General features: G+C 43.6%; 1 protein-coding gene across 10 annotated transcripts in view; it reads right to left on the bottom strand.

Annotated features, from left to right (window-relative positions):
• The window catches only part of TRIM2 (tripartite motif containing 2), a 160,056-nt gene that overhangs the window by 14,893 nt on the left and 118,818 nt on the right, over positions 1–26,345 (bottom strand). For all 10 annotated transcript variants that reach the window (XM_059374040.1, XM_059373994.1, XM_059374001.1 and 7 more), the window contains exons 4-8: positions 23,143–23,294; positions 21,782–21,962; positions 19,953–20,676; positions 5,930–6,033; positions 5,520–5,687 (exon numbers count right to left, since the gene is read on the bottom strand). In XM_059374040.1, the coding sequence (XP_059230023.1) occupies positions 5,520–5,687; positions 5,930–6,033; positions 19,953–20,676; positions 21,782–21,962; positions 23,143–23,294 (1,329 nt within the window). The remainder of the gene's footprint in view (positions 1–5,519; positions 5,688–5,929; positions 6,034–19,952; positions 20,677–21,781; positions 21,963–23,142; positions 23,295–26,345) is intronic.

Below are 26,345 nucleotides of genomic sequence, written 5' to 3'. Positions count from 1 at the left end.
GGGGGGGGGGGGACAACTACTCATAGGTCACGGGCTTCTGTTTTTCATTAACTCCTACTAAGATTTATGCGAAATCCTTACTTTTTAAGGGGATCACCACCAAAAATGTTCTTGAATCCCCCTAACTGAGGTCACAGTTCCCTTGTAGAGATGCAGTATGGTCTAGCAAAAGATCACAGGATAAGGAGGAGGGAGACATTCTACATCTGTTGCTTGCTTTAGACACACCTAGAATAGCACAAGTACGTTTGATTTCCTCAAGCTTTGGATTCCTTATACATCAAAAAGTGTATTAAAAAAAAGACTTCAGTAACTACCAGTGGCATTTTTGGAATACATACAAGTAAAACAATGTCAAAAGGTATTTAGTGTATAATATAGCCCCTATTAGGCAGTCATTAAAGGGAAGCTATCGTTGTCATTATTGGGATCATAATTAATATCAAAATCACCAAGCCTCTGGCATTGGACTTCACCAGTGGTAAGTTCCATGATGGCAGGAATCATGTCCGTTTTATCCACTACCGTGTACTTAGAGCCTAGTGTACTTCCTGGTGCCCAACAGGGACTCAACAAATATTTGCTGAATATATGGACTTCAAGAGCCTAGTATTATTTAGGGTAACCATGATGATCGAATAATTCCGGTTTTTAGTATTTTAAGATGGGAGGAAAGCATCTGATTTCTCTCAAACACATACCGTATTCATTTTAAATCTTATTCATTTTTCTGAGTAGACTATATAAATGCCTGTTTATATACTTTTATAGCAACATTATAAAGAAATATTTTACTCATGCACCCATATAGCGTAAGTAAACGGAGCACCAACTCTGTGGCTGAGGGTTGCAGGCATTGAGTAGGCAACACCAAGACCAGCCCCTACCCTAGAGATGTCTCCGTCTCATTACAGAGAAAAATACGGTCACTGGGTCCTTTTTAAAGTGCCTGGTATTGAGTGTTTGATTTGGGAGACTGGGAGATTTGGGAGAATTCAAACAGGTGATGTCAGAAGCCAAAGAAAACAAAAACTTATGATCCTATTAAAAACTTAATAGGATGGGTCACTACAGACAAGGAGCACCCAAGGGGAGGGAGCCGCCGCTCTCCTAGGCACCGAAGCCTAGAGGGTAGAGTAGATCTCTGTGTGTTTTTATAAATGCTTCCTCAAACGTATTATTAAACAAACCAAGGTCCTGAACAATGGGTATAGTCTGAGCCCATCTGATTTAAATGGGTTTATGTCTGTATATGTATTCCTGGAAGAGAAAGTAAGAAGCTAGTGGTATTACTGCTGGCAGAAGAAACTCTTACTTTATATCTGATGCTCATCTGTAGGGTTATTTTAAAAACCTATCTGCATGTATTACTTTTTAAATTAAAATTTTTAATACCAAATTTACATTTCCATAGGTTCTGTTTTAGTCTTCTTATTTTCTCTCTGCCTGGTAGAAATATAACATAAGCCATATCTGTAATTAAGATTGTTCTAGTAACCAACATCAGAGAAAAAAGGGAAAAGTATGTAAATCATATATTGTATTTGACCTAACATATGATAAACAGTTATCATTTCAGAAGGTAATATTAAAATTATGATATATTTTACTTTTTTTTCTAGGTCTTTAAAATCCAGTGTGTATTTCACATGCATAGCACAGCTCAGTTCAGACCAGTCCCATTTCAAGAACTCGGCATCCACTGTGGCTAGTGGCTACCAAATTGAACAGCGTAATTCTCTACACTTCTAAGACCTCCAAGCAATGGCATCAACTTTCACCTCTGTGTGTAAGTCTCAAATCCGTATCTTTAGCCCTGACCTATTGTGCAAGTTATTACCCTAAACTCAACCAGTATTAAGCCAAATTCCAGCACTTAAAAAAAAAAATTAGTACCTCCTGATTTCCTAGTTTCTTTTATGATACCACAGTTCATTCAAACTCAGGATCAAAATATCAGAGCCAAATTTACTCTTTTACCAGTTGGTACCTCATTTTTCTCATCTGTAAAATGGTGGCTATTGCATTACCTCCTGGGTCATGCAGATTCTGAAGGACAGTGCGCCAAGCACAGCAGATGGCACAAAATCTCCTTCTCTCCACCCATTCCATTGCTGTCATACCTGCCACTCAAGTGTTAACAGAGACATGCAAGTTTGTGCAGAAAGAGGGTATGGAGAGAGGGATAGGGACTTTTTCAGAGTGGGAGTTCAGACAGTATGGGATTTTTCATTCTTATAAGCTTATAGATGAGATTCAAATTTGTTCTCTTGAGTACGAAGAGACAGATTTACTTAGGAAGGAAACAACGGGATTCTTCCAAGGGAATCTGTTAAATAAATTTGATTCTGACTTTGTAAATTAGCTCAGAGATCAAAGAGGCTGTACCATAACGATCTGTAAAGATACTGTATTCTTTCATGTTTTAATGGAAGATATGTCAGTAGAGATCAAAAGGAAGTGAGGACCCTCTGATTATTACAGCAAGAATATTATTACCAGCAAACACTATGAACACTAGCTGTACTTTAGAATGACTCAGTCATAGAATACCAATAGATGGCAATTACATAGAACAAAGACAGAAAATAAAGGACTGATGCCATTCCATCATGCAGTAAGAGCCAGAGCAGGTCTTTAAAAAAAAAAAAAAAAAAAAGGGCAGAAAACCCGAGATGTTGAGTGCAAACCTCTTTTTCTCCTACTTTCATCACTCCCAGTGTAGCTGCACCAGATTTTACCATGTTAGTGTGAGTGTGAAAGTAATATCCACATGTTAATGTGAAACTAAGAGTTACTGCACTTGGCCTGACAACGTGTCCCCTGTCTTAAACCCAATAGTGAGCAGAGGTATTTTTAGACTCTGACTTTGAAACAGGTAAATAGAAGTATTTAACTCAACAAGTAGATCCTTAAATTGAAGAAGGAAGAGAGGAGATATTTTAGGATATGCTGGGGCCCCTGGGTCTGTTCTAGGGTTACAAAAGCCTCCTGAGATGGGCTGAAAGATGTAAATTGACAGAAAAGATGGCAAGGAAAAAATCAGAAGCAGAGAAGAATGAAAATTAGGGCTAAGAATTTGGTGAGTAGAAGAAAGAAAAGGGGATAAGTGGTTATGTCTCTAGAATTAACTAGGAACAAACACAAAGAATTCACCTTCGTGTAGAGGGTTTATCTTTCTGAGCACGTGTTTAATTTTACTAACACCATGAAAAGAAAATGCGTATCTTTCAGTAAATGGTAAGTTGGATGAGCTCCTATTACAGTATTAAGGCATTTTTTTAAAAAGATTTTATTTATGTATTTGACAGACAGAGATCACAAGTAGGCAGAGAGACAGGCAGAGAGAGAGGAGGAAGCAGGCTCCCTGCTGAGCAGAGATCCCGATGCGGGACTCGATCCCAGGACTCTGGGATCATGACCTGAGCCGAAGACAGAGGCTTTAACCCACTGAGACACCCAGGTGCCCCAGTATTAAGGCATTTTTACTTGCTATCCTTTCACTCCCAATCAACACCTACTGAAAATAAAAAGGTATGCTGAAACTCTACCTTATCCATCCTCTAGAGGGCACAAGCGTTCTTGTTTATTCCAATTACTACAACAGTATTCCAGCTGTGAGGATCTAGATCTCCCAGGTTAGTGTCTATTACATATAGACTATCGAAAAATTGAATGAAAAAGGCCTTCTCTCCTAAGTACAAAACTCCAGTTTCAAAATGTCTTAATATAGTAGATATAAAATATTTCAGTATATTAGATATAAAACTGTTGCCTTTATACTTGTTTTAGCATTCGTTTATGAAGTTAGAGACAGGTCATGATTTTGCTAGAGTATGCAACACAAGGCAATGGGCTGTCTCCAAATTAGATGGATGTCGCTGAACAGTTTTCCTTCTGTTCATGTTAAAGCTGCTGTATTTGAGTATGTCTTACCACAAATACAATTACAAAAACACAAAAAGAAGGGGAAGAAGTTAGAGATCTAGAAAGGCAAGAGGCCTTTCTGTGTACGTGGCCATCATATGGAGTCATCAAATTTGTAGTGGAACAAGGGAAAAAAAAAACCTCAAGGCAGCAGAAGAATTGTGTGGCATTTGAACTGAAGAATGTGGCGGAATTAGAAACTACAGCTTTTGAGTCTCCTAGATCGAAAAGATGCTGCCCCACATAAAACAGAGGCTCCCATCTGAGGGTTAGTAATAATGGAAGTAACTTGTTTTAATAAAAATGAGGGCGTGACTGTAGTGATCCAACAACTTTAAAAAGGGAAATATAAATTCCTCCAAAAAGAAACTACCGAGTGAACTTCGGGTAATCTTCAGGATCCCAAAATAGATTATGAAGAGCATCAATCTCTGAACAGAGATTGGTGTTCAATCTCTGTTCACCATCTGTGAAAAGAAAGTTCTGACCAAGTGCTGGCAAGTCCTGGAGTCCAAATCACAGCTGATAAACAGACTTCATTTTTTGGACGGGGTTACTGGACGCAGATGCCTTTTTCATACAAGGCAATATAAAATCCAAAAATAAATCTGTAATCCTTACCCAAATCCCATAAAATATATATATTTTTAATCCAACTTTGACATAGGAGACTATCAAGGCTCAGGGAACTTATATCAGTAGTTTGTAAGGTGCAGACCTGGGATTCCAAAAGGTTGATTTGTCTGAGTGAAAGTACATGAGAAGCCTCTAGCAGGCTGAACAGGGCAATACAGGAGGCACAATGTTTACAGATTTCGAAAACATGTTTGACAAAGTGTCTCATAATCTTCCTGAGAACAACAGAAAACAGGCTGCATGATGATAATATTCTTTGAGGACACCTGGTACCCCTAGCGGGCTCTCTATTCTTCAGTGACTTGCTGAAGAAAGAGATGATGCTGGGGACAACAGCAAATATGTCAAGTGATGGGACCCCCCCCTCCACAAAGTACAACCAAACTCCCCTTTTCTCTGTGCTGCCAGCCGCCATTTTCTTGTCCTCCCAATTCCCATTTACACATTTCACCAGTAGGTTTTCAGATTGCACCAAACAATGTATGACTGATTCGAGGCTGACACAAGTGGTTTTGTGTCATTCTGGTGTCATTTTTCCTCTAGAGGCTTGTAGGTTTTTCAAAGATACAAACCAGGTCTTACAATTCTGGTTCTCCCATATCATCCTCTATCACAGGCCTGAGACAGTAGAAGGCAACTTCATACATGCCAATCTGTGGGTTCAGTGGGGAGATATCAAGGGCCCCTTCAATACTATTTTCTAATAGCTATTCTTCATTGCATTTAGGTAAATATGATCATACGTAAAAACAAAGTGACTGAGCAACCTAACGGCTTGACAATATGAAGCCGCTATTTCCTATATATAAGATTTATGACAATATCACTGTTCCTCTCCATAAAAGTTAGATGGAACAATGTGAACAGGTCTTTGTATATGAAAACTTGTCGAAGTTCATCTTTATAGTTCCTATTTCTCTCTACCGGTTAGCAGCCACCTGGCAGCTTAATCTTACCTTAAACTTGCCATCAGAAGAGAAAATGCTAACCCACTTATTATCATAGTCTGCGATGATTATGTCCCCGCTGGGATGCACAGCCACTCCTGTGGGCCGCTGCAGCTGCCCAGGAGAGCGCCCTCGTATGCCAAACCGACTTTTGAACTGGCCGTCATTGGAAAATATCTGCAAAACAGAGGACATTCCTTGGAACGTGAACTTGCACAGAAATGAGTGAGGAAGAAACAGTCAAGAACACGCCCGTCATATGTACTACAGGCCAGGACAAGCAAATCCCATTTGAAGAAAAGCCTATACCCGATTGTAGGCTTCTCTTTCTTTCTTTGTACCGTAGATCTGAAGTCTTAAGTAGGAAAAAATGCACAGGTATATGCATATGCATATGAAAGGTATATGAGGGGCCATACCTGTACACATTGGTTGTTGCTATCTGCAATTAGTATCTTTCCACTTGTAGATGCAGCTACCCCTTGGAGATTTGTAAATTCTCCTTTATTTCTTCCTTTGGTACCTAGAAACAAATTATAAAACCATAGAGATTAAGCAACAGAGAATTAGATCTTCCCGTTTCTTCAAGAGAATTAGCCAGGCTTCCATGGGGAACCTGAGAATGTATTTTTTAAAATTATACTTAAAAAAAAAAAAAAAGCACCTCTCCCACCATGACCTAATGTATAGGCTCCTAAACATCTCTTCCAGACCAATAAAGTTTTTGTAAAAATCACTTTTTTTAGGCAAATGGAATCTTGTCTTAAGCTGTAGCTACATATTATTTTAATATTATATTAATAATCATATTAAAATGTATGTAAGATTTCACAAACAATAAAAAACCTAATACTACAATCGATGAGAAGCAACAGCAGAGGGCCTTATTTTAGAGTTTTGCTGAAACCCCACCCTCTCACTCAGCAGCTTCTGGAAGAAACCTGACTTGAAGAAGCTTCTAAGAAGCAGCTTTCAGTACATTTAACAAACCACAGGGCCTCAGATGTTATAAAACTAGCAGGCTGATGGTCATGTAATGATTAACTTATGCATTATTTTCAAAGACTCAGTATCTCATAGCGCCTTCTGGATTAAATAAATACAAAAGGAAAGTTAATTAATCCAATAATACTCTCAACCATACTAGGCTTTTCAGTGAGAGATGAGGCAGGAGCAAGAAAAAAGCCAGGGCGTCTATGGGTTAACAGATGTCTCTTTTTGTTTCAAACAAATATTTGTAACTTATTTCAATAGGACCGTGTAAATGTGTAAATATTAAGGGACATAAACAGATTGAACTTTGCTCAGAAAGGACCAGGGAGGAGGTTTCGATTTTCACAATTAGAGAGAAAAAGCTACATCTCAGCTTTTCGGGAGGCACTTTTTATCATTTCATTTCACCCTATCATTTCATTTTTTATCCTACTCCAAAGAGCAATGTGATCTTTTGGCTCTAGGCATGAACGTGGTGCCGCAGGCACACCGATGGTGGCTGGCGTCAGACGCGGGCTTACGCACTGCTCAGACGTGGTTAGACTCTTCTGAAACAGACCTGTGGGCTTATGAAGTGACACTGGCAATGGAATTCAGCTCGGAATACACTTGACAGCAGAACTGCTGGGCAGAAACATCTTACTTGGATCACCTGGTACTCACCATGTAACCGAACCCAAGTTCATTTGCCTGATGTACAGCAAAGACAGACACTCCGAGACATGGGGTAAGCCGCAAGGAAAGGGCTACTCTAGACGCAGCCATTGGAGGAGACGGCGAGGACAAGCCTCCTATCTGCCTCCCTGAAGGAGGAGAGGCAAGGAAATTTAAAGGCAAACAAAGGAGGTCTGGGGAAAAAGTCGTAGCTATACTTCTTAGTCTGCAGCTTGGATCAGTCCAGTGAATGCTTTGGTTATTGGCTTCAACCCGATCCACAGCGCAGTTTGCTGTTTTACCGGAATCCAGGACCCTCCCAAGTTTACTCACCACCTCTATGTCTCATCTAATCTTACTAACACAAAAGAAAAGTTTGAGATCCAGATTCTCAACAGAACATCTTCCACGTTATGGAAGAACGAGTTCTATTTGATTTCAAACGTATCAGAAGAGATGATCTTTTATACTTCATCTTTGGAGAATCCCTACAGTTAAGCACATTTATGATAACAGCTAACACTCTCTTAAAATGACACGTTGCTGTCTGTTTGTGGCAGGGGAGGGTGTGTTTAACTCTTAAGGAAGGCATGTGCCAACATAGTATTTATTAGCTCCTGGGCATTCCTGCTGATGTCTGAATTCAGTTTATATATATTTAAAGATTTTATTTATTTTTCAGAGAAAGAGAGAGAGAGAGCGTGCACAAGCAGGGGGAGTGGCAGGCAGTAGAAGCAGGTTCCTTGTCGTGGGACTCGATCCCATGACCCTGGGATCATGACCTGAATGCCGGAAGACAAGACACCTAACGACTAAGCCACCCAGGTGCCCCATATACATACTTTTTTAAAGGTATTGGGGGCAAGGTCAAGAGTTGCTCAAGAATGAGACTTAATTTGTCAGGAATATTTGATAAAAAACAAATGTGTTTATAAGCAAGAGGTTATGAGCAAGAGGAAGAACTAGGAACCAAGTAAAGAAACACAATAAAAAAGCAAGGTTCTACAGCTCAGATTGGTACATAAACAAAAGTGCCTCCATGAAGAAACCCCAGGCTGTTCTAGGTCCTTCCTTATGTAAATTGGGGAGGGCACCCATGGCGTGGAGGACACACTGGGAGGGGAAAGAAATACTGAAAATGGGGAGGGGCATAAGAAACACCTGAACAGGGTAGATGGACTCTGGTGCTGTCCTTCTGGCCCAGGCAGGGACAGAAACCTGCCTGTTGCCCTCTTTTATCTAACCGTTTGACTGACCTGCTCAGGACAAAGCCTATTCTACTCAGAGAAGGTTCTGCAGGCAGCAGGTTGATGTTTGAAAGGAAGGGAAAAACCATGGGGAGAATAGAGCTTTAGCAGAAGCTAAGGGGTGCCTTAGACAAAAAGATTTCATTTTCCTTCTGCAAGCATTGAAGGAGAGAATGTACATGAGCAAAAAATACTAACACTTTCATCTTTGCAGAAATGAACATACATTTCTGAGCGTAGGCGAAACTTGGGAAGACATTTCTTTGGGCTCCACGTCAATGCCGTCTGGAACAAGGAGAAGGAAGACTCTGCCCAGTGTGAAATGAACGGAGATGCTCAGTGCCTACCAATACCAGGTCATGAGAGCAATGGAAACTTGGTGCTAAAGACCATGCTGTTAGACAGACTCTATCGCCTCTACTAGGCTCCAGTGCTCCGAGCTGGCCCAGCTCTTATTCTCGGTCTCAAGTTAACTCGAGCTTGAGTCTGCTGCCCCACGAATAGATAAAATCACAGGGTCGAAAGAACATCCATTAGCCCAGGGGTGTGTGTGTGTATTTTTAAAAAGATTTTATGTAATTATTTGAGGGGTGGGGGGAGATGGCACAAGCAGAGAGGAGGGGGAGAGGGAAGGGAGAAGCAGGGAGCCCAACTTGGTGCTCCATCCCAGGACCCTGAGATCATGACCTGAGCCAATGGCAGAGGCTTACCCAACTGAGCCACCCGACACCCCTTGACTATATGTTTTTGAAAAAGCTAGATAGAGCAGACACTGCCATTTCAATTTTACATTTATTTTAAAAAATCTTTTGAAGCCATGTGGCTTAGTATTCAAACAGCTGGGGTCGGCCTGACTGGTAATACCTTCTGATTCTTAAGGGTATCTTTCATCTTGTCAGAAAGTATTGATCATTTTTCTAAAAAATCTATTTGAGTTTTTAAGCATAGCAGGATCACAGTGTTATTCCTGAAGATCAAACAAAACTACCAGCATATTCTTGAGGGATAGCTAATGCTATCTTCACTAGCAGTTAAGCTTCAAAAATATCGAGGGTGTGTAATAACGTGGAACTACAGCATATTATCATGCTGAAATGCCCACAATCCAGCCGTTTATCAAGTATGTTGGGACCAAAATAAAATAAATTCTACAAGTTAGAAATAATTTGGGATCATGCTTTACTCTTCAAGATTTTTAGTATATTCTGTTCGGACTACAGAAAATCCCCCTCCAAAGTATTCTACATAACTAAAACTAGTTCTTTTGTAATGAATATAAAATGTAACATAAATACACATAGTACTTATAAAATCTTTTCCTGACTATGTTGATTCATTCGGTGGTTATGTTTTGGCTAATAAAATGAGTAACACCAGTCTTAAAAGTAATTATAAACAATTTGGCAACAATTCCATAAGATAATTAAACTGGTTTTTCCCAGATGTTAAACTAGCCCATGAAGCATGAAATGAATATTTAAGCCAACGGCTTCTCATCCGTGCTCTGCGGGGGACACCTCCACCCATGCCCCCGGGAAGATCACTCAAGGAAAGCCCCTGGACTGAAATAGGGATAAAGAACTGCGAATTTCCTTCCACCCCCCACTCCAACCTAATAGGAGAATTAACACTAAACAAATCTAGATACTCCGAATGGGATAATGCAAGAGGATGAACTCAAGCAAAAAACAGGGTCTAACACAGACTCTTCAAACAAGTAGGTGCTTAGCCAATAATTTGTCGAATGCGTGAGTGCACGGATGAATTATTAGCGACGGAGTAAATTACACCCTACGTTACATCATGGAAAAACAAAATGTTCAGTAATATTTACAGTATTTTCATAGTATATTCTCTTAATGCACTCGCTGGAACAATCCCAAGAGTTAGCAGGACAAATATAACTGTTCCATTTTATAGATGAGAAAATGAAGCTAGACACATCACAAAGGTAGTAAAGACAGAGAAAAGAATAAAACTCAGGTCTCCTGCTCTTACACACAGCCTTCCCTTTTTTTTTTTTTAAATTTTAAGTGACCTCTACACCCAACATGGGGCTTGAACTCATGACCCCAAGATCAAGATCAAGACTTGTATGTTTTACTGACTGGGCCAGTCAGGACTCTCCCCCGTTTGCCTTTTTAAAGATTTATTATTTGAGAGAGAGTGATAGAGAGATAGAAAGAGCCAGGTGGGGGGAAGGGGCAGAGGGAAAGGGACAAACAAACTTAAGGAGACTCCCTGCTGAGTGAGAACTCCCACGCAGGGCTTGATCTGGACCCTGAGATCACAATCTGAGCCAAAGCCAAGCATCAGCTGCTCAACGGACTGAGCACCAGGCCAGGTGCCCTAGCGCCCCTGCTTTTTTCCAATTAGACTTTAGCATACCAGGTTCTTTTTTTTTTTTTTTAAAGATTTTATTTATTTGTCTGAGAGAGGGAAAGAGAGCGAGCACAGGCAGACAGAATGGCAGGCAGAGGCAGAGGGAGAAGCAGGCTCCCTGCTGAGCAAGGAGCCTGATGCGGGACTCGATCCCAGGACGCTGGGATCATGACCTGAGCCGAAGGCAGCTGCTTAACCAATTGAGCTACCCAGGCACCCCAGCATACCAGGTTCTAATTAGACTTTAGAATACCAGGTTCCTGATTACCTCTGGGCTCATATGGCTCGTGCTTTCTCTCTAAAACCCTTAGGAACTCCATCCCCTAGCACATGGCATTTTAACTGTTTAACTGTCCCTCTCTAAACGTTAGTTCTCCAAGGGCAGGGGCAACATCTGTCCTGTTTGCTGTGCACCCCATACCCCAGCACAGTGCCTAGCACTCAGGACATCCTTCTTACATTATAAGAAAGCCCACTAGAATACGAAGAGTACAAAGGAGTGTTCCATTCCATTCTTCTCACTGACACATTAAGGTATGGTGTATGCATTACATAATTTGAAACAATTCAGCTGTGATTCTTTCACTCCCTCCCACGTCTTCTGGCTTCCCTTTCGTTTAATAATTTTCTTTAGTAGCTGACAAAACCAGCTCACCGCTTCTAGTCAGCAAACTCTAACAGTGCAGGGGAAAATAATCCCGCTGTTTCATCAACAGATGCTCTAAGCTACCTCCCTAAACTCATTCAGGATTGTTTTCCAGCACAGTATCAGAGTTAGCACAGTAACTCATTCACAGTGGGCATATAATTCAGTTTTCAGGCGTGGGAGGTATCAAATCTCTCAACTTTGGAAAACCATGGTAGTTAAAAGACATTTAAGATGAATAAGAATCGTCATACAATTAAAAAGGCAGGGGTTGGGACACCTGGGTGCCTCAGTGGGTTAAGCCTCTGCCTTCGGCTCAGGTCATGATCTCAGGGTTCTGGGATTGAGCCCCTCATCGGGCTCCCCCCTGAGCAGGAAGCCTGCTTCCCCCGCTCTCTCTGCCTGCCTCTCTGCCTACTTGTGATCTCTCTCTCTGTGTCAAATAAATAAATAAAATCTTATAAATAAATAAATAAATAAAGGCAGGGGCATCAGAGGCCCAGGTGTCTTGGGACCTGCCCTAAAGCTTTTGGAGCCCCCATTTCTTCAGGATGAGGGATAGTTATATGTAGCGGTAATTTCGCTCTTGAGGGGTAGGAACCATGGGAAGAGCTCGGACTTGTAGCTCTCGCCCACTTCTGTAGTGTAAATGCTCCCCTCAAGGCTGATGTCTGGCTTGGTAACATGAAATCACGGAGCCCAGAGTTAGGAGGTGGTGTGCACGCCAGCATGTGCCTCCTGTGTTGTGGTAGATATTCTCTGCTGTGGGGGCATAAGGAGCTGGAAGGGTGTCGTCCCTACCAAAGATTTTAAGTAAGATTTTTAGTAAGACACCACATAGAAATGGACTGCACAAAGCCTGGCTCAGAGAACGCTTAGTCCTTCCTTCTCTTCCGCTCCCCATCCTTCCCTCCTGATCCACACTGAAGCTGATGATTTAAAGTAACTTCCTTATACGTCTCACTCCCAAATGGATCTCTAGCCCTGGTTTCTTTGCTGAGCTCCAAACCTACACTCTAAAGGGCCTAGGGTACACTTCAGCCTGGTTGATCAAAACTGAAATCCGCCCCCTTTCCTGACTATCCTTACCTGGGTTGATGAGAATAATAGTAACAACAACAGCCAACATTTATTGAGTCCTTACTATACACCCAAACTCTGTGAATACATTTTACATATGTTATTTTAATCCTTTCCAGATCAAGTACACCTTAATACCATCCCTATTTTATAGATAAAGGAACTGAGGCACAGAAGGTTACATAATTTCCCCTAAATCATATAACTCATAAATAGCAGGCTGGGTTTTAAATGAGGGAGTCAGTTCTTGACTATTCTTCAAGACTTAGGTTAACTCTTACTTCTATCCGACAGCGACGAATAAAATGTCAATTAGGGGGCGCCTGAGTGGCTCAGTGGGTTAAAGCTTCTGCCTTCAGCTAAGGTCATGATCCCAGAGTCCTGGGATCGAGCCCCGCATCGGGCTCTCTGTTCAGTGGGAAGCCTACTTCCCCCTCTCTCATTGTCTGCCTCTCTGCCTACTTGTGATTTCTGTCTGTCAAATAAATAAATAAAATGTTTTAAAAAAAAATGTCAATTCGTATTACCTCCCTTTGCCTCTCTAAAGTGGACAGCGCATCATTCAAGTACCAGTCGTTATTCAAAGCCCCTAGGAGGCGGGTGGTTCTTCTACCCATTTTATGGAGGCCTCTGAGGCACTGAGAGAAGAAACTTAGCCAGGACCCCACAGATGAGGAAGTAGCAGTGCTGGGGGCTAGGACCCAGGGCAGCCGGCTTCAGAGTGCACAGCCTTAACTGCCACTCACTCTACCTGCTCACGTCCCTACAGCACGCAAGTCACACACCGAGAATTCAGTCTGGTCCCGGAGCCTTGCCCTCTCCGTCCGGAGCATGCATGTATTTATTTGTTTGCTTATTTATTTATTTATTTTTAAGATTTTATTTACTTGAAAGAGAGAGAATGAGAGAGAGCACAGTGGGTGGGTGAAGAGGTCAGAGGGAGAACCAGACTCCCAGGGAGTCTGCTGCAGGACTCCATTCTGGCACTCCAGGATCATGACCCAGGATCATGACAGAGCTGAAGGCAGTGGCTTAAGGAAGGATCTGAGCCCCCAGGCGCCCCTTCCTAAGCCTTTATAAATTGGCCATTTCCTCTTCACTGCACTGAAACACTCTGAACCCTAGCACTTGAATTAGCTCAAGTTGACTACTGCTTCCTGGGGGAGACTTTACATGACCTAGAATGCCTCCAGGCTCTCTGGAAATAAACAACTTAGTAAGCCACCACACTACATCACCCAGCTCAGAGCCTCCCCAGAGACGGGGCTATGGGTCTCAAACTCCAGTGAGCATAAGCATCACTGCGGCTTACAGAAACCATCTCCCTGGCCCTCCCCAGAGATTGAGACCAAAGTTCAAGCTCCTTATCGAGGAAAACACGACCTTCTCTCTGCTTCTATTTCATCTGAGGCTCCAAGAGGATGGCATCATTGACGGTCTTGAACCGCTCAGCTTCTCACCTTCCTGCCTTTGCACCTGCTCTCCCTTCATCTGAAGCACCCTTTCTTCCCTTACATCTGACAGTCCCTTTCAGAGCCAGCTTAGGCTTAGAGGCTATCTCTGGGAACCTTCCGGGACTCCTTGCCACTCCAGTGTCTGTGTCTTGATTGAAGCTGAAGGTACATTTTTGTACACCTCTGTCTCTTTTGGATGGTCGCCTCCTCTAAGTCACAGTCAGAATCTCATCCCTTTTTGTACCGCGACCCAGCCAAGTATCTGGCACATAGTAAGGGCTCAACAGCAGAATTCCATCTAACTTGGGGGCTGGATAATTGGTGAGGAGGGTGAAAATGGGAGTCAGATTTAGCCCTGAAAAATCCCTTCCATCACCGAGAAAGTGGGGATTCACTCTCATGAGCACACAGAATCAGCACATTATTTATGGTTGTTGAATGAACCCTCATACATGTGTTATGAAAACTATACATCCTGGGGTGCCTGCGTGGCTCAGTGGATTAAAGCCTCTGCCTTCGGCTCAGGTCATGGGATTGAGCCCTGCATTGGGCTCTCTGCTCAGCAGAGAGCCTGCTTCCCTTCCTCTCTCTCTCTGCCTGCCTCTCTGCCTACTTGTGATCTGTCTGTCAAATAAATAAATAAAATCTTTAAAAAAATAAAAAAATTTAAAAAGAAAAACAACAAAACAAAACTATATATTCTGAAGCACAAATTGAGGGCCTTGAGTATGTGTGAGACCCATTGAGCGAACAGTAGAACCGTGGTTATCCTGCCAGGTGTATAGCTGAATTTCAGTGAATTTTGGGTTACATGTGGCAGGCTTCAACACAGCACAGAGGGACTGGTCAAACTGTGAGTTTTTTTTGTTTTTGTTTTTTAAATAACATTTTAAAGGTGTATTTTATCTTTTTTTTTTTTTTTGAAGATTTATTTCTTTGAGAAAGAGAGAGACCGTGACTGGGGGGGAAGAGCAGAGGGAGAGAGGCAGACTCCCAGCTTAGTGTGGAACCCAAAGCAGGGCTCCATCCCTTGACCCACAGATCTTGACCTAGCCAAAGAGTCCTAGTCTGTATGCTTAACCGACCGAGCCAACCCAGGCGCCCCCCAAAATGTGCATGTTCTATTGTTATGCACCTAAAAGCTGACTTGTACAGAGAAACTTAAAGTTCGAAAACAAAATTATAGGGATGCCTGGGAAGCTCAGTCAGTTAAGTGTCTGCCTTTGGCTCAGGTCATGATCCTTGCTCAATGAGGACTCTGTCTCTGCCAGCCACTCCCCTTGCTTGTGCATACTCTCTCTCTGGCATATAAATGAATAAAATCTTTTAAAAAAAATAATAAAGTTACAATTGTAAAAAAAAAAAAGTTGAAAGTCTTCTAATTACTAATATAAACTCTACCTGCTGTAGCCTACAGTACAGACGTCAAGAAGACAAGTTCTTAGAAGGCCAGCACTGTTTGTCTGACATTGCGTAGCACAGTTCCAGACATGGGGATACACATGAATGACTAGCCTTGGGCTTAGCGCCGGGTTGTCTGGTCTGTGTGTTCTTGGATAACACTGAGGCCTGACAGTGGTGAGAGGGAAGTTAAATCACATGGAAGGTCACAACTGGATCCTATTCAAACGAATAAAGTACTTATGCCAAGTATTCTTTGGGGTATTGCTGGACATCATCTTTGACCTCAAGCCATCTGTAATCTTACTGGGAAATGAGGCCCATGCACGAAGAGTAATCATCACAGCAGACTCCAAAGGAGAAGGTGAAACTTGGGGAAAATTGAGGAAAGAATTCAGCGATCAGGTGCCTGGTATGGCAGCCCAGAGGGTGTTTGGGGAGCAGTGGGCGCTGACACTGACTTGTCCAGCCTTATCTCCAGCCAGTGCCTTCCCCACATCCCATGGCGCCGACCTTTGCTCCCCTGCATCTTCTCACAGGATGTGTTGCTCAGAAACCTTGCTCAAGTTCACTCCTCTTTGCCAAGCCTTTCCTCCTTGCACTGGTCCTTCGACTGGGAGTGCTACTTCCACCTGTCAACCAGGATAACTCCTCTTCTTTACATTCTTTCTCCTTTTCCTAGCTTTCCACCCCCTAACCCATGGTATTAAGGGTAGAGGCAGCTTTTAGGCAACAGGCTTGAGCGGTGGGAGGCAGAAAGGGCCCCAGCGAGCACCTGTTGAATACAGACACGCCCCCCAGATGACCCACTTCAAAAAAGCCTCAAAACACGCGGAGGCCCTAACTGACCAATGGGCTATTTACAACTCAGCCTGGCTCCCCAAAAAAGGAAGAGTTCATACATCCCTGTACCTCCTCAGCTTTCCTCTTTAAAAACGAATCCTACCCACTGCCTCAGTCTCAGTCCCGCCCACTACTCCAGAAACTTCCATCTCCCTTGTTCTGCCGCAGGTGAATTCTCTCACCTCCTGCTCATCTGATGGAGAGACTGATGCGACACCACATTTAGTCACGCAGTCATGCATCTACGACCCAGACTGTAAGCTCCTTGAGGGAGATCTCGTTTCTTCTACCTCTAGATTCTCATCACCTGGCATAGTGCACAGAGGGCACCAGGTGCTCTAGAAAAGTTGTTTTTTTTTTTTTTTAATTTATTTATTTGACAGAGAGAAATCACAAGAATCACAAGTAGACAGAGAGCCAGGCAGAGAGAGAGAGAGGGAAGCAGGCTCCCTGCTGAGCAGAGAGCCCAATGTGGGACTCGATCCCAGGACCCTGAGATCATGACCTGAGCGAAGGCAGCAGCTTAACCCACTAGAAACACTTACCCCCTAGAAACACTTTTTGAGCCAAATTATTGCACCATGAGTGGTTTCTTTTGGCTAGCTCTGGAGTAAAACATAAAGTTAAGGAGAAACAGGCCTGAAAGATCTGCTTTCCTTTCTGCCATTACGTCTGGGCTGAACCCTCAAAATTCATGTTCCAATCTCCAGTACCTCAGAATGTAAATGGATTTGGAGAGTAGGTCTTAAAAGAAGTGATTAAGTTAAAATAAGGCCATTAGGGTGAGGCCCTAATCTCTCACCAGAACAGAGAAAAACACCAGGGGTTCTGCATATACAGAGGGACAACCCTGTAAGGACAAAGCAGCAAGAAGACCACCACCTAGAAGACCAGGAGAAAGGCCTCATAGGAAACCAACTCTGGCACCACCTTGATCTTGGACTTCCAGTCTCCATAATTGTGAGAAAATAAATTTCCTTTGTTTAAGCCACCTAGTCTATGGAATTTTGTTACGACAGCCCTGGCAAATTAAGACAGCATCTTTACTTCATGAATAAGCTCAGACGCAGTGCCGTATGCCAGGCACTCTTCTAAGTTCTTGACGGATGTTTAAACATTTAAACACCTTCCCACCTGTGCCAGTGAATCACCAGTGAATCCGCAATGGGCAGGAGGGAAAAGCGTACACCCCCTTCTCTGGTGGGAGCTGGGGATTCAAAATCAATATGGTGGAGGGAAACACCCGAAGAGTTACGTCAGGTGAGAATCACAGGTGGTGATGATGGAGATTAAAATTAATAGCAGTAGGAAAATAACAGCTACCAGAAACTGAGCACTGGGTTCAGAAAAGGTAAGCTACTTGCCCAGCTGTTAAGGAGAATCAGAATTCAGACCCAGATCTTTGTCCTTTTCCACTTGGCATACTGCCTGGAGAAATAGGCTGGGATCACTTGGCTGGGGGAGGTCAGGGGAGAAGGTTGGTGGAAAGGGTTACGCAGGAGACCCACTGAGCTTGTTCTCAATGCAGGGGATCAGTGGGGGGCAGGAAGGTTAAAAAAAAAAATTAGAAGAAAAGGAAGTAGGGAAAATCTAAGGACCTTCATTGCCTGTGCAAACCAATAGCTCTCATTTATTTAACTCCGACAGCATACCAGGAGGCATTAAGCTTGAAACTCACAATGGCTCTGAGGGAACAGAAGGCTGGCTGAGGACAAAGCAAAAGGCTGACACCCTGCAACCTTCCCCCACCCCCACTCCTGGGTAGGACATGTGACATTCTTTAGGAATCTCCCAACTATCTTAATAGCTTGCTAAAAAGGGCAAAACGACCTTGGCAATGGCAAGGGCTCTGGTATCAGGCCTCTTTAGCATATGAAAGTTCTACTGAAACCTCCCTTTTCCTTCCCCCACCCCCATGGTACATAAACTGCCACCCCTCACAACCCGGGGGCAGCAGCTCTTCCTGCCCACGGGTCCTGCCCCCAAGCTTTAATAAACCACCATTTTGCACCAAAGATGTCTCAAGAATTCTTTCTTGGTCATCGGCTCCAGACCTCACCCCACTGAACCTCACCTATATTCTAGAACTTCATCAGCTCCGCGAGACAGGTATTTCTTCTATTCTCATTTTATGGACATGGAAACTGGAGCTCAGAGAAGCTGAGAGACCTGTCTAAAGTTCAAGTCGCAGAACCAGAACCGGAGCAGCAGACCTGGGAGGCTCCCACTCCTGCACCTGCCCAGGTCCTCGCCCAGTTCCTCCATCCCTCTTCAGCAGGCAGATCTACAACTTCTGTACACATGTGGCACATACAACCAGTGAAGGGAGGAGGGCCTCTGGGCTGTGAGTGGACAACTTATATGTCTCATCGTGGCCTTTACAAGATGCAGTATTAACGCAAGAGCAGCAGCTGACCAAGGAGGTTCCAAGGAGCCTTTGTTTCCCAGGATGTGCCATGGAAAAAGTTCTCTGCTTAGGAAAGCTTTGTGGAAGTGCTGCCTGTTATCCCTTCTCCTGCCTTGGAGACTTACAGGGCACACTGGCAGATTCTAAAGGTTCCGGGGTTAAAACACCACCACCAACAACAAAAACTTTCCTTAACTGAAGCTAAGGTCTCCCAATCTATTTGAACCCCAGGCTTCATACAGTGCCCTTTCGGAGATTCTGCACCACAGGACTTAAGAAGCAGAAAGATAAGCAGGATATGACAAAGTCCATTCTTTTTTACCTTTAGTTTGCTTTCTACTGAGAGAATAAACAGTTAAAATCGGAGGCAATAAAGCAGACAAGGGAATTTGAGATTTGCATTCTCCACAATCTATTGGCTCATCGCCTGGTTTCCGCCCCAGCCCCATTCCATTCTCCATATTTTCCACCCACCCTCCCCTCTTTGGGGCTGCTCTCCAGCTACACACACCTGGAAGTGACCCTGACTTGCACTGCTCCGTGTCCCCCATCCCCAGCCCTATGGTACCAAAGCGGTGACAGGGAGGCATCATGCCCTCCCCCCACAGTGCAGCCGGAGCTGGGATTCAGAGAAACAAAGGAGTGATCTCAAGTAACAATCGCTCTGCCTTTAGCTACTGCTTAAAGACATTCCTTTGGCGGGAGTTGGGGGGGGTCAGGGGACGGTGAGTTGGTCAACACGTCCTTCAAAATTTCGGGTTGAGCGCTGTGATTTTTTTTGCTATTTTCTCTTTTTGCTTATTTTCCGTTTCTAATTTTCTACAATGAACATGCAGCACTAGCGTTACAAAGGAGGAGGTGGGGAAGGAGCGGCGAGGAAAGGGGGAGAGAGGAGAGCACCTGGAGAAGCGGGGCAAGGGAAGGCGGAGAAAGAAGGGAGCAGAGGGAGGGAGGGATGGGGACCAGCGAGGGGGCCAGAGAGGGGGAAACTGAGAGATGGGGGCGGAGGGTGGAGAGGGCTTGCGGGGAAGGAGGAGGACATGGGGAGAGAGGCTGACGGGCCGGGCGAAGAGGAAGGGAGGCAGGAAGAGAAGGAAGAAGATGAGGAGGGAGAGAGGAAAGAGGAAGGAGGAGGGAGGAAAGGGGGGGAAATAAATCCTAAAATCCCCGGATTAGACTGCCTAAGCTCACCTCATCAAATACCCCAGTGTCCCGCAGCGCCTACAGGTCCCAGTCCGGACCCGCAAGGTTCCCATTTGCCACAGCCCTCTCCCCGGCGCCCCCGAACCCGAGCAGCGCTCAAGACGACAGGGCGCGGCGGCGCCTTCTCCTTACCCACTCGGAAGATCAGATCGTCTTCGATGGGATTCTCTTTTCGCTTCCCAGTGCTGTACATGCTGGCGGGTCTCTTCACCGCCTTCTGCTTTACATGGCCGCTCCCCGGGGATTTCACGCGCCTCTTCACGCCCTCGGTGGTGGGAGACACGTCGGCCGACCGGATCACTTTCAGCTTGAACGGGCTGCCTCGGATGTGCTGGTCATAGAGCCGCAGCGACAGGGTGAAGTCCCCTTCCTTCTGGACGGTGTACAAAAACTCGTAGGTGCCGTTCTTGTTGTCGAGGATCTCCCCGTCCGCCACGCTGCCGTCGGGCGTGCTCAGCTCGGCGGTGATGTAGGCGTTGCCCGTCTTGCACAGCTCGCCGTCTTTGTCCTTGGTCGTTATGGTGACGGACATGGGCTGCCCGATGATGGTCTGCCGCAGCCCCTCGCCCGTGGCCACCGTCTCGGAGGCGACGGCGTTGGTGGTTAAAATCGTCCCGAGGTTGTGGATGGACTTCTTGAGCCCCTCGGTCTCCACGATAAAATCCAGCTGATCGTTTTCACGCGGGTGCAGCGGGAAGTCCTGGTCGGCCAGTTCGTTCAGCTTCTCGCTCATCTGCTTCTTCACGAGCAGCACCTCCGTCTCCGTGCCATGGTTGAGGGCCTGCGCCGTGAAGTTGCTGCAGCTCTTTATACTCTCCTGCCCCTCGAGCAGAGTGTCCAGCTGCGACTGAAGGACCTGCGGGGGTGGGGGTGGGGGGTTGGGGGGAAGCGAGGTCGGGTGAGCGCTCGCCGCGGCGCACGAGCTCTGCCCAGCGAACGCAGCGCGCCGGCGCGCGGGGGCACTGCCCTCCTCCGGCCTCCACCCGACCCCCACCTGCCCACGCCGCTGGCTCTCCCAGGGGGAGGGGGAGGTACTTAATCCCGCCCAGCGAACCCGCTTCTAAAGCCTGATTCTGAATTGCGTTCCCGGTACCTCCTCTCTCCCTTCCTCCTCGCCCGGACTCTCCCACACACATATTTCTTGGGTCATGTGTTTTTGATGGGGCGAGCGGAAACGTCACCACTAGGAGCCGGGAAAACAAATTGCTATGCCCGGCATCCGAAATATTCATTATTCAGTATCTCTTCGTAAAGTCCCCAAATCCCCTGTTGCCACCTAAAGGAACAGAAACCAGACTAATGAAAACCCTCCACACCCTAATAGCAGAAGCTTTTGATCCCTGGTTTTGTGATTGGACATGTTAAAGGCCGCAGTCAGGGTTCTCTTGGAAGTTGACTAACAGGTTGGTGTGGATGAGAGAGCAATTAAGAGACTATTAGACATTATAATCAAGGAAGGAAAATAATCCAGCTTAAACCTAAATCCTGAAAACATGACTTTATATTCAATCTTGTCTTGGGTCAAATTATAAATTGGACCTTATGGTTACAGAATCATAGAACTTGGCTGAAAAGAGGAAGGAAAAAATAGCTGGATGTGCCATTAAATGAAAAGTACTGTTGGGGCAGGAGGGTGGCTCAGTTGTTTAAGTATCTGCCTTCAGCTGGGGTCATGATCCTGGGATCCCAGGATCAAGCTGGCAGCAGGCTCCCTGCTCAACACAGAGCCTGCTTCTCCTTCTCTCCTCCTCTCTCTGTCCCTCCCCCGGCTCTACTCATTCTCTCTCTCTCTCTAAAATAAGTAAGTAGATTGCTTAAAAAAGAAAACTACTGTTTACTATGCAACAGTGACGTTAAGGACCCATCTGAGTCCCCTTTGCTATTATTAGAACACAGTAAGCTAGTGCAGAGAGGTGCCCAGGTCTCTTACTGTGTATCTATGAGAATGGCTGGAATCTTACTTTATGTTTGAGGCCATAGTTGACTTCCAGTTCCATAAGCAGCACACTTTTGCGCACGTTCAGAGTCTTCTGGAGCTCATCAAAGGTAGAATGGATGTCATCCACAATGCTGGTCTTTTGGTTGGTTAACTGATGAATGATTTCTGAGATGAACTGAAGGGCAGAATCGATTTCTGGGAGCCTGGAGGACAGTCATTAAAGATCATTATTTAACATCAACCCAGAAACAGAGAAACATCTATCTAAACACTATGTTTTGTCAAAAAACATTTTCTTTGCCTTTCATCATCTTCAAAAAAAGTAATAGCGGAAGAACAGAATAAATAAGACATGACATAATTAACTGCTTTTGAGAGAAGAGACTTTGAGGGTCCACGTCTACTTCATCTAATCAATCATCTAATTTTAATTACTGATGGTACAAAGTCTTGAGGCTCTCTAAACACCATGGCTTCTCCTCATTCTGAAGCAAGCCGTCTCCAACTTGACACTGTAACATTATAGGCCACATGCTTCTTTGTTGCAGGGGACTATCCTGGGTGTTATAAGATGTTTAACAGCATCCTGTCTTCTGCCAGATGCCAACAGCACCCCCACACGCAACTGTGACACCAAACTGTCTACAGGTCATTGCCAAATGCCTCCAAGGGTAGAACTGCCCACAATTGAGAACCATTGTTCTAAATATATAGCTGTTATCTTTTCACCTAATCATATGAAAAACTTATCCAGACTCTGAGTTTCCTGGGAACATTTGCAAGCTTCCAAGTTCCTTTAATTATTATAGAATAACCACACTTTTCTCACTACAACTGTTGGTGATGATAGATTTTCAGTTGGTTGTTTACTTCCTTTCTCTTGTCTTTCTCATGTATCGCACAACTACCCTGTCCCCTCTTTTTCATGCCAAAGAGTAAGGCTGGAAGCAGGGAAACATAAGGAAAATTGAACAATCACTGGTTGGTACTATTTTGCTGGGCTCAAACAGAGACAAGCTAGTGACAGTCAACACAATGGTCCAGTATACCAGTATCTGTCAGAAAGAGCAACTAAGAAAAACTCAGCCTGGTTTCAGGCATGGATTTCAGGGATCTCCCGGGAGCATTTTCCCTGAAAGTATTTTATTCTTTTAGTCATTCAAAGGTACTAAAACAAAAATGCCACCACTCATAACATAAGGAGGTTAGAATTTTACCAAGGGGCAGGGGATGACCCTTATCACTCACTAGTTTATGACTACAGATCCACCATCAAAGGAGAATTTATTTAGGTAGCGTGAACCTATTATTCCACTGAGGCCGGAGATCCAGAGGCCAAGCCTCATGCTCAGCCAGTCGGGAGTCTGGGGGACGCGTGTGCACCTTTTGTTGACAGCGTCCAGCTGGACCTGGAGTGAGGCCTTGTGCTGCTCCACCACGTCCTTGAGGGGGACTGTGGGGTGTTCCGCATGCTCCCCCTCAGTGCACTCCCGACACATGGCGGTCTCGCAAGACTGGCAGTAAAAGTCCATCACCTGTGGGTAGCACAAAAACAAGGTCTGGTTCAATACTACTAACCGGGTGCTAACTATACGCTAGGCCTTTAGTCGGCCTTCTCATGGAACACTCATGGCTTCCCCGGGATGTAGGCAGTATGTCCGATGTCACAGAAGTAAAGGAAGGGTATACTGTCTGTGCAGATCTCAAACAGAGGTGGGCCAGACTCCAAAGCTGCTGCTGTCCTCACAAAACCAGCTCTTCCGTGGCTATTACCTGAGAGCTGAATAGCATGGGACTGTGATGCTCAAGCTCTGTGATCTTAGGACACTTTCCCACTCTCTATAAATGCCTGAGGACTCCAAAGTGCTTTTATGTATGTGAATTGTATCTATAGATATTTATCTGAAAAACTGAAAAATTATAAATATTAATTTACCAAAAGCAATAATAAGCCCACTAAATGTTAACGTAAACAATATGATTCATGAAAGATAACTCTATTTGGCAAAACAAAAAAATGTTGTGAGGAGAGTGGTATTGTTTCCCACTTGTTAAATTTCCTTCAGTGTCTGGCTTAATAGAAGACAACTGGATTCTCATATCTGCTTCTGCGTTCAATCTGTTGTGACAGCACAGATCATATTGTCTCTGGAAAATTGCACTGTACACTCCTGAGAGAATGAGAGTGAAAAAGGCGTATAATGCCTTAGTATTATTATAAATATAGTTTTGATCTCTGGACTGCCCTCCCCACAAAGGGTCTTGGGTCCCAAAGGGTTCCTGAACCATACTGTGAGAACTGATACTCTTTCTATAAGAGATAAGCTATAGGGAGCAATTTGTACTCTGGCTCTACCACTTAGGTAACTTCACTGTGTCTCAAGTTTTCCTCTGTCAAATAAAGACTATAATAGTAACCTACTTCCTAGGCTTTGAGAATTCAGTAGGTTAATATGCACGAAGAAGTAGATGATGCTTGGCACTGGCACGATCAAGCAGCAGCAATGACGATATGATGATGATGATGATGATGATGATGATGAAGAAGATGATGATATCATCCGCTTCCATGAAAATAAAGCCACTTATCCTGATTATGATGAACTCTCAGTAACAATATAACATAAAGCCTTTCAAAAGTCAGTTTCCGGGTGAAGGCATTCCCCTATTCTCTCAGCTGAAAATAACTTCTTCCAATTTTGAATTCCCGAAGTGCTTCTTGGAGGGAACTTTTTCTTAAAGTATAAGACACATACAGAAAAGGGCAAAAGTCTTCCTAAAGATTGGTGGATTTTCACAAAGTGAATGTTCCCACCAAAGCACCTTTATTTATACCCCATTTTATGAACTGTTTATAAGATATTAAGTTCCTGAACATAGGAAGTCCCTTACCCAGAGCCTAAGTAATTACTTGCACAAAGTAAGTATTCAAAAATTGCTCTTTGAATGAATTGTATGCTGTCTATAAGAGTCTCATTTTAGAGTCAAAGACACAAATAGATTGAAATTAAAAGGGTGAAAAAATATTCCATGCAAAGAGTAATCAGAGGAGAGCAGGAGCGGGGTGCCTGGGTGGTTCAGTTAAACACGGGATGCTTGATTTCAGCTCGGGTCAGGAACTCAGGATTGTGAGATGGAGTCCTGGGTTGGCGAGCTCCACCCTAGGTGTGGAGGCTGCTGAGGATTCACTCTCTCTTCCTCTCCTTCTGCCTCTCCCTGCTTCCCCCTCCCAGAAAAAGAAACAGAGAGAAGAGAGACAACTGGAGTGGCTATTCTAATATCAGACAAAATAAACTTTAAGACAAAAGTTGTTACAACAGATAAAGAAGGACATTATATTATGATTAGATGATAAATTTATCAAGAAGATATGACAATTACAAGCAAATGTGTACCCAACAACAGAGCCCCAAAATATATGAAGTAAAAACAGACAGAATTGAAGGGAGAAATGAACAGTCCAACAATAGCTGGAGATTTCAATACCCCACTTTCATTAATGATCTAACACTTAGATAGAAGATCAATAAAGCAACTAGGCCTAACAGCCATCTATAGAACATTCTATTCAATAATAGAATATACATTTTTGTCAAGTACACATGGAAAGTTCTCCAGAATAGACCATATATTAGGTCACAAAAGTCTCAAATTTAAAAAGATTAAAATCACACAAGTATCTTCTCTGGCCACAATGGAATTAAATTAGAAATCTGTAACAGAAGGAAACCTGGAAAATTAAATAACCTACTCTTGAACAATGAGTCAGAGAAGAAGTCACAAGGGAAATTAGAATATACTTTGAGATGAGTAAAAATAAAAACCCAATATACCGAAACTTATGAGACAGCACTCAGAGCAAAATGTTAGTTATAAATGCCTACTTTAAAAAGAAGAAAGATCTCAAATCAATAATCTAAATTTCAACCTTAAAGAACTAGAAAAGAAGAACAAATTAAAACCAAAGCAAGAAGAAGAAAGAAAATAATAAAGATGAAAGTGGAGATAAACAAAACAGAAAATGGAAATACAATAGGGAGAATCAATGAAACCAAAAGTTGGTTCTTTGTGAAGATCAACAACATTGACAAACAGGATACTAGGGACAGTTGTATGCCAACGAATTGAATAATATCGATAAAATGGATAAATTCTTAGAAACACACAAACTACCAAAGCTGACCCAAAGAAGAAACAGAAAACCTGAACAGACCTATAATTGGATATTGAATCAGTATTCAAAAAACTTCCAACAGGGGCACCTGGGTGGCTCAATGGGTTAAAGCCTCTGCCTTCGGCTCAGGTCATGATCCCAGGGTCCTGGGATCAAGCCCCACATCAGGTTCCCTGCTCAGCAGGGAGCCTGCTTCCCTCTCTTTCTCTCTCTCTGCCTACTTGTGATATCTGTCAAGAAAATAAATAAATCTTAAAAAAAAAAAAAAAAAACAAAAAAAAAAAACTTCCAACAAAAAAAAAAACAGAAACAAAAAAAAAAAAAAAAAAAATCAAAAAAAAAAAAAAAAAAAACAAAAAAAAAAACCTTCCAACAAAGAAAAGTCCAGGACCAGATGGCTTCACTGATGAAT

Source organism: Mustela nigripes, chromosome 1 (genome assembly GCF_022355385.1).
Source record: "Mustela nigripes isolate SB6536 chromosome 1, MUSNIG.SB6536, whole genome shotgun sequence".
Classification (NCBI taxonomy): Eukaryota; Metazoa; Chordata; class Mammalia; order Carnivora; family Mustelidae; genus Mustela; species Mustela nigripes.
This window is presented reverse-complemented; position numbering and strand designations above follow the sequence as displayed.